General features: G+C 44.9%; 1 protein-coding gene across 1 annotated transcript in view; it reads left to right on the top strand.

The window, feature by feature from the left end:
• Positions 1-4,580, top strand: part of SMS (spermine synthase) — a 49,123-nt gene extending 44,543 nt beyond the window's left edge. Inside the window, exons 10-11 of the mRNA XM_008272445.5 lie at positions 2,946-3,061; positions 4,068-4,580. Of these exons, the coding sequence (XP_008270667.2) occupies positions 2,946-3,061; positions 4,068-4,107 (156 nt within the window). The 3' untranslated portion in view covers positions 4,108-4,580. The remainder of the gene's footprint in view (positions 1-2,945; positions 3,062-4,067) is intronic.
• Positions 4,581-9,062: the final 4,482 nt, after the last annotated feature.

Below are 9,062 nucleotides of genomic sequence, written 5' to 3' on the forward strand. Positions count from 1 at the left end.
CCCCCTTGCCTTAGTGAGTAGCTCAGAACTAGAGTAAGGTTAATGGTAGGGTGAAAATGTTGAGTGGTGATTCACAGTTCGCAAAAGTGAGATGTTCCCTAAGGAACTGCCTGCCTCCCAGCGGTGAGTTTGTGGCGTTAGCAGTGTCACCAGGGCCGCTGTAGGCAGCCTTGGCAGTGTGCCACGAAGCCGAGGTGTGGGTGATGGGATGCGAGCCAATTGCTGGCCCCAGTGAGCTGCAAGATTTTGAATTGGGGAGGAATTGTCTCCTTGGGATTAAGAGATAGGTCCTAGGACTTGACTTCCTCCTTTCTTTTTTAAAAGATTTATTAATTTTTTTTGAAAGGCACAGTTACAGAGAGAGAGGGAGAGACCAAGAGCCAGAGATCTTCTACCTGCTGCTTCACTCCCCAAATGGCCGCTAAAGCCAGGAGGCAGAAGCTTCTTCCGGCTCTCCCATCAGGGTGCAGGGCATTTTCTGCTGCTTTCCCACGCAGTTAGCAGGGAGCTGGATCGGAAGTGGAGCAGCCTGGATTTCAGCCGGCGCCCATATGGGATGCCACCGTTGCAGGCGGCGGCTTTACCTGCCATGCCACAGTGCCGTGACTTCCTCCTTTTCTCTCTGACATTCTCTATGAAAAAACCTGTAGGTTATCTGTTGTGTACAACAATACAGGTGTAACATACATGTAAGTTATGGTGCAAAATACCCCAAATCCCTGAGCCCCCCAACCCGACAATGGGCCATTACCAGTACCCTTGATCCATCTCTGTTCTGTTCTAATTCTGCCTGCCTTCTAGAAGTAACCCCTCCTTAGTATCATTTCTGTCTATTCATGTGCTTTCTTTATAGGTGGTTCACACAAGTGTGATTGCCTAAGTCATTATTATTTACCTTGGCCTGCCTTTGAACTTGATGAAAAACATGTCCTTACAGATGTGTTCTTCTCTTTTAGTTTTTAGTTATAAAGAAATAATATATGGCAACTAACTTAGATTTAAAAGATGCAACCAAATAAAGATAGTAAAGTTAAACAAGGACATCTACCTACACGTCATGGGTGCGTAGAACTTTCTAGAGCTGAAGCTACTGAATTGGGGTTTAGCCCCTGCGTGTGTCCCACTCCTTGTTGTGTCCTTTCCTCTCATCCTTCATGGGTGCTGAATTCTTTGCTGTTAGATTTTTCTCTCGCATCCCCATGACTGTTCTGAAAATGAAAAGAAATATTGTCATTCTATTTAAATACTATCGCATTCCTGTTTGTTTTTTTTTTTTAGTAGCTCTCTATTTCTGGTGAGTTTTTTTTTCTTTTTTCATACTGCTTATTGACAGTGTTGGGAAAGAACAGATTGAAACTTTTACCACAGTCTGTGACGAGGTCCTCCTATGTACTCTATATAGAAAGACAAAGCGTGGTGTCAATTTTAAGATGGTAAGGAAAACATTTAACTGTGCACCTTGGTGGCATTTGCAATCTATAGCTTCCCCAGTGGTGATGTGTTCCAAAAACAACCAGGCAATGTTTTCTATTTGCGAAGCTTAAATTACACGTGTGGTGTTTATATGCTCTCATGATGAACTTGATGTTGAAACCAAATTATATGCTGGCCAAGGGCACTTTGGCCAGATCCCATTGCAGGACCCTAGATGATGGGTTACTAAACAGGCTGGCATTGAACGACGACAACGACGTCATGCTGAGAAGTTAAAACTAGTCCAAGGCCAGCTTGCAATAGTTCTTAACCTCTTGCCCGAGGCTGGCTGGCTGGCTGGTTGGTTTTGAAATGCCATTCTTAGGAGTTCTTACATCACAGCCTGCCTTTATTTGTAAATATTCTTGCTTTGTACCTGGCTGATTGGAAGCAGATTAATAGGAAAGTTCTTAAGACATAGTGGAATCAGCTCGCAGGTTCAGTAGTCTATTGTTAAGAGCGGCAGAGGTTAAAAGGCAATAGGTAGTAGTAAGTGTCCATTTTGTTTTCTGACTCCATGATGAAAGCACTTGGGGGTGGGATTGCATTATAGTGATGTTACACTCTACTCCGATCCTGCCTGAATCCAAATCTGCATTTTAACAAGATCTCTGTGACTCAGGGGCTCATTAAAGGTTGAGAGGTGCTGCTCTGCTATATGTCTTGGCCAGCACCTCTGGTTCTTTTCTCCTTGTTTTCCTTATGGCCACAGAATGGCTGCTGCAGCCCCAGATGTTACATCCAGTTTATAGGCTGCGGAGAAGTTGAAGGGTGGAACACTGTCTATCTTCATTGTTCAGTATGAAAAGCTTCCCAGAAGCCCCCAGCAGACTTCTGCTGTATCTTACTGACCACCCCTAGCTGCTCAGGAGACTGAAAAAGTGACTGGGAAAGAAGAAAAGTTTAAAAACAACGAAGTCAAGAAAAAGTTTTTGATAGGGAGTGCAAGGTGGTGGATACCCTTGGCATATGTGTTCCGAGTCAACTTGGATTCGTTTATGCTTTGACCAGAGACTTGGGACAGCATGGAGAGTGCGTACAGTTCTGTGGCAACATTTCAGATTCCTAGGATTGCCGTTTAAACCGTTCTGGAAATCAAGAGCATTATCTTTTTGACACTTGATTTTCTACACAATGGTGACCATTACTGAGGAAATTCACCGAATGGGCTATGTGTATGAATCCTTGCTGAATTGCATGGTGTTGATACAATGAACTGTGTCGCTAATGAGAAATTGGTCTCACTGCCTTCTATCACTTCCTACTCTAATCGTTTGAAATGGCTTGGCAAATGAGGTAGAAAGATAATGACCTAATGGGTCTGTAAATAGAAAGCAGTGCGACTCGTGACAGTACAGAAGCCGTATCTCATTTTCGAGGTGAACTTAAATCCAAGCTCCGGTTGTTCCTGTGAGGGCCCTCCTCGGTGGGACTCCAGCCTCCCATTGCTTGCTCCTCTCTCTCCGATTTAGGGCAACTGTGTCAATTTGACGGAAGCACTGTCACTCTACGAAGAACAGCTCGGGCGCCTGTACTGTCCTGTGGAATTCTCAAAGGAGACGGTCTGCGTCCCTTCGTACTTGGAGTTGTATCCTTTCACTGTGACCTTGTGTTGCCAGTAAATCCTACTCCAGGTTAACATTGAAATGCCAGTAATAAGTGGCAGCAGCTGTGCAGCACATAAACGACAACCTCAAACCCGACACCGCCAAAGAAAAGAAAAACCGCCTGATTCTTTAGTCCTGCTCTCAGGTTCTAGGGTGTGGCCCGCCCCAGCTTCCCAGGTGCTTTTAATGACCCAGCACCAGCAGTCAGAAGGCGGTCTCCTGGCCTGTGCTGGGAACTAGCTAGGCAGCCAGGCGCACAGCTTCTCAAGCTGCACCTTGACCTGCAGCCCAATCAGAAATGCCGGGGGCGGGGCCTGTTCTCCCTGTCTTCCTGGGGCTGTATGTGCATACGAAAGGCTTGGGAAATCCTAGTCTAAGAATACTGCCCCACCTGTGGCTGGGCAAAGTTCTGAAGACACGCATTCTGCTCTGATGTTAAAATGACCTGGCTTGCCAGGTGCAGTGGGAATCAAGACAAAAGTAAGGCTGGGGCCTGCCAGGTTCCCAGTAGTGATCGCCGCTGGTTCCACTCAGTGAAGTTAGTCCAGAGAAATCCAGAACGCGGGGCAAAGCTGACACGAGGGCCTTGCTGCAAGTCTGTACTGCATTTCCTTCCCAGAGGCAGACCGCAGCCTGTGGGTCACACCTGCCTCTTCCGCAGCCTGTGTCCGCTTCTCCTTGCTTGCTGTGCACTGGGACACAGCCGGCACCCTGCAGGCAGCAAGAGACAAGAGCCCTCCGTCGTCTTTCTCTTCCCTGCCTCCTCCTCTTCCGCTCCAGTACCGGCCTGCCTCCCCTGCCCCTCGCGTCCTTCCCTAAATCTTTTGAGACTTAGGAAGCCATAGTGTTACCTGAGAGAATCCTTGCCTGCCCTTGGCCTTTTGTCTGCTGAGAACCCCCACCTTGGGGCATCCCAGGCTGCAAAGAGGCCAGCAAGCAAATGTGTTGTTTGAATTTCCTGCTGTGAATCCTTGACTCCCTCACCAGGTGGGTATTTTATACTGTTTGGAAGAAAGCGAAACCTTGAAGACAAATAGTATCCTCTACTCATGTGTGCCGCAACTTGCGTTCCTGACCGCCACACGCTGTACATGCCATCGGAACGAGTCAGGCAATTGATTGTGAATTCCTGCAAGTTTTCTTTTTTTTAATTATTTTTAATTTAAAAACAATGGAAAATGTATATTTTGATGAGCTAGGGTGTTATTTTTTGAAAGTCAGCCGAAGGATGATGAGACAGCACAGCGAAGACTATGAAATGCACTGACCCCTAGAATGTGATTTTTGTTACTTTTTATTTCTGTGTGGGCTTTTTTTTTTTCCCTTGGTTTTGCTAGACCTTCCATGTTTAGAGGAATGAGCATCATTGTTTCGTTTCGGAGGGAAGTTCTTGATGGTGTTTCTTTCCCCCAAAATTGACTTAGATGTTAAAATTTGGTGCTTATAAGAGAGAGTTAAAAAATGAATAGCAATGCTTCAATTAAAATTACAAAACAGACATTTCATGTGTTCTGTTGTTTTATTTCAGCCCAGTCCCCTCTTCTGATCTCAAGGAACAAAGGTATCTCCTGGTCTGTTTTTCCTTCTGTCCCTCTGTGTCATTTATCTCTCTGTAATGGCATGGCCTTGAGCAGTAGTGATGACTTCATTTCCACTGTAAATGATACACAGCCTATTACATTTCTCACCTCGTCGTTATGAAGTTGACCTGAGGAAAGCAAAAAAGGTTGCTTGACTGTAAACTTGCAAGTCCGAAGCATTCTTCTGTTCCCACTCTGTAGTGTGTTAGATGGGGGAATAAAGATGATTTGGGCTAGCTTCCATGAAACTTTGTAGAAGATTCTTGGATACACAGTCTGTGGAATGGCCCGTGGTAGAAGAACAACTTAAATTCTCTAAGAAACTGGATAACAGCTTGGTAATGTATCTGTGGGAGCATTCTGAATCAAAGGTGAGCTTATATTCACTAGAATTATAGAAGAGAGATCTCCTGGTTCGTTATTCTGTTGCTTTTCTGAAAGGCTTCTACTTCATCAGGGAAATGAGTTCATTTATGGTGAGTTTGCAATAAACAAAACATTAAAAATTAAATACACAGTGTCCATCTCGAGGTACAATTCGTGTCAACATATACATTCTTCCTGCAAGGTAGGAACAAGCGGTATGAAACCAATGTTCTTTAATATGCTTGATTTTATTTTCCTTTTGGATTGGCATGTAAGAAAATCAGTAAGTAAGGTAGAATAAAAGGAGTTACAGTCGTGTTGGGACTCGATAATCCTAACAAATATTTCTCTTGGGTATCTAGGTTAAAAGCAGCGTTAATAGACATAATAGACATGAATTCTCCTCATCCTCTCAAACTGTTTAGTGGTGCTTTGCAAAGGCTCTTGTGTCTGGTGTTAAACATAAAATGATGGCCCCATTATTGTTAGAACACTATTTTAGGTCAGTAGAATTAGATTTTTCCCATTTCAGAAAAGAGACCTAGTATAGCACCTGCTGCCTGAACCTGGTATTATTATTTTTTAAAGAGTTATTTGTTTATTTGAAAGTCAGAGTTACACAGAAAGAGGAGAGGCAGAGAGAGAGAGAGAGAGAGAGGTCTTCCATCCGCTCCCCAATTGGCCGCAATGGCCAGAGCTGAGCCGATGCGAAGCCAGGAGCCAGGAGGGTCTCCCACATGGGTGCAGGGGCCCAGGGGCTTGGGCCATCTTCTGCTGCTTTCCCAGGCCTTAGGAGAGAGCTGGATGGGAAGTAGAGCAGCCGGGTCTCGAACCGGCGCCCATATGGGATGCCAGCACTTCAGGCCAGGGCGTTAACCCACTGCGCAACTGCGCCGGCCCCTGAACCTGGTGTTATTAATATATGGGCATGACTTTACACTTGGAAAACTAGCTTGAGGCCAAGGTAGCAGACCCACTGACAAGTGTGGTGATACAAGGCCTGCTAACAGAGGACAAGAAGTGAAGCGGGTCAGGTAGTGCTGGGCCATGGGAGGTACATTCAGGAGTGACAAAAGGATGTGGGAGGGGTAGGGGAGGTTTGGAAAGAAGTACATTTTTAAATTTTGGGTGATGATAGTGAATTCTTTGAAATAAGTAAATCTTTAAAAGGCAGGTGAATTGCAGAGAGAGAGAGAAAGATAGAAAGATCTTCCACTCACTGGTTCACTCCCCCCAAATGGCCAAAACTGCCAGGGCTGGGCCAGGCCAAAGCCAGGAGCCAGCAACTGCGTCTCTTGCATGTGTGGCATGGGCCCAAGCACTTGTGCCCTTTTCCACTGCCTTCCTATGTACATTAGCAGTGAGCTGGATCAGAAGTGGAGAAGCCAGGACTTGAGCCAGCCCTCACATAGGATGCTGGCTTGTAGACAAGTGTTCAACCTGTTGTGCCACATTGCTGGTACCAATCTGAGTTCGGAGTCCGCTCATTTCTTTGTGTCGGAGAAAGGATAATGTCTGGGCATTTTGAACATTTTTGTCACAAAAACATACAAACTGTACATCAATAATTAAAAGCTACCTCTTGGGACTTGCGTTGTGGCGTAGCAGGTAAAGCTGCCGTCTGTAGTACCGGCATCCCATATGGGCACCAGTTCTAGTCCTGGCTGCAATGCTTTCAGTCTAGCTCCTTGCTAGTGGCCTGGGAAAGCAGTGGAAGATGATCCAAGTGCTTGGGCCCCTGCACCTATGTGGGAGACCCCAATGGAGCTCCTGGCTCCTGGCTCCTGGCTTAGGCCTGGCTCAAGCCCAGCCCTTGTGTCCACTTGGGAAGTGAACCAGTGGATGGAAGACCTCTCTCTGTTTCTTTTCTTCTCTCTCCTTCTCTCTTTGTAATTCTGTCTTTCAGATAAACAAATGAATCTTTTAAAAACAAAGCAAAACAAACAAAAGCCAAAACTACCTCTCCTTTGACTGCCTTTTAAAGAAATGATAGATCTGGCATTGTTGTTTTACTTTAATGTTTGTAGTGTTACAGTCCCCTTCATAATTTAAAATGGAGTATCCTGTAGCTGCTTTTAAAGATAAGACAAATATGGCGGTAGTTTAAATTCTGTTCAGCACATTAGTGGATACCAAGAATTGATTAATTAAAAAATAAAATGCTATATGCTCTTGGAAATGTGGTTGAATATTTGAAAAACCTGATTAGTGGTGATTCCGCTGAGCTGGGGGAAGGCTGAGGTGACTGTTTTTAACAGGCTAGAGCAGTGCCGATGTCAGAAATGTGCTGTAACTTGCATTGCCGTTTGAGTCGTCACGTCCTTGCTTGCATTAATTGTTGCTGAATCAGGAGCTTGCATTTCACTGTTGCTCTATATGATCAGTTTCATTTGTTCCATGACTCTTGGGAAAGGGTGGGGAATTGTGTCTCTGGAGTTCTAGGTCATTGGTCTCCATTTGAGGCTCAAGAGCAGTGATCTTCAAAGTTTTGTCTGTCAACCAGCTCTTTGTTTTCTAAATTCTTTTTTTCAGCTGACCTTTTCTTATGGCGAGACTTTCTCATTGAGAGAAGTGGTGGTATGCTGGCTTTCTTTGTGGTACAAGCTCCTTACCGTATCTTGGGACAGCATTTTGAGCAGCATTATTCCCGAGGCTAGTTGGGCAGTATTATTTGTTAGTTATTAGGTACATGCTGCTATGTGACCTTGAAGAAACACTTCACCTCCTTCCATCAACCTGTTGCCAAATGCCTTTGTACCAGATAGTCTTTAACATACCTGCGCTGTGCTTAATAAACCACTATCATTTATGTTATCTTCACCAGTCTTTTTTTTTTTAAAAAAAGATATATTTATTTATTTGAAAGAGTTACACAGAGAGAGGAGAGGCAGGGAGAGAGAGGTCTTCCATCTGGTGGTTCACTCCCCAGTTGGCCACAACAGCCAGAACTGCTCCGATCTGAAGCCAGGAGCCAGGTGCTTCTTCCTGGTCTCCCATACGGGTGCAGGGGCCCAAGGACCTGGGCCATCTTCTACTGCTCTCCCAGGTCATAGCAGAGAGCTGGATTGGAAGTGGAGCAGCTGGGACTAGAACCGGTGTCCATATGGGATGCAGGCAGAGGATTAACCTACTGCGCCATGGCGCCGGCCCTAAGCACAGTCTTTATTAAAAAATTTATTTAATATTATTTATTTGAAAGGCAGAGTTGCCTAGAGGCAGAGGCAAATAGAGAGAGAGAGAGAGAGAGAGAGAGAGAGAGAGAGGTCTCCCATCTGCTGGTTCACTACCCAGATGGCCACAACAGCCAGAGCTGCACCAGTCTGAAGCCAGGAGCCAGGAGCTTCTTCCAGGTCTCCCACGCGGGTGCAGGGGCCCAAGGACTTGGGCCATCTTCTACTGCTCTTCCAGGCCATAGCAGAGAGCTAGATCCGAAGAGGAGCAGCCGGGACTCAAATTGGTACCCATATGGGATGCTGGCACTGTAGGCAGCAGCTTTACCCCCCTATTCCACAGTGCCGGCCCCCTTGCACAGTCTTAAAAATACAGCTTTTTGTTACTGTCCCTGGGTAATCCTTGACAGTCACAATTTGAATCTAGGTTCCAGCATTGTCAGATTTTTAATCTAGAAGCTTCTGTCACGGGGTTCTTAACCTTTTCTGTGCTTTGAACTCCTTGGGGAACTATGGCAAAATTCTGTGACCCCATTTTTGGATGATTTTTAATTCATGAGATAGGATTACAAGGAAACAAGTTATATTTTTTCCAAAGTCTTACCTTTTAATATTTGTTCTTATTTATTAGCTTGTTACATGCTGTAGAAGATTACAAGGAAACAAGTTATTTTTCCAAAGTCTTACCATTTAATATTTGTACTTCTTTGTTATTTTATTACATGCTGGAATGAATGGTGGGCTGAATACCATAATTCCAAAGTAACAAGAAGCACAAATATTTATAGATCTGTAGCAACTGAAATGTGCTAAGACACTGGATTTCTCTTGTTGCCAGAGTCATAGGACCTGTTAAGATTAACATG

The sequence above is a fragment of the Oryctolagus cuniculus genome, chromosome X (assembly GCF_051225735.1).
Source record: "Oryctolagus cuniculus isolate XC-2025 breed Fujian yellow rabbit chromosome X, ASM5122573v1, whole genome shotgun sequence".
NCBI lineage: Eukaryota > Metazoa > Chordata > Mammalia > Lagomorpha > Leporidae > Oryctolagus > Oryctolagus cuniculus.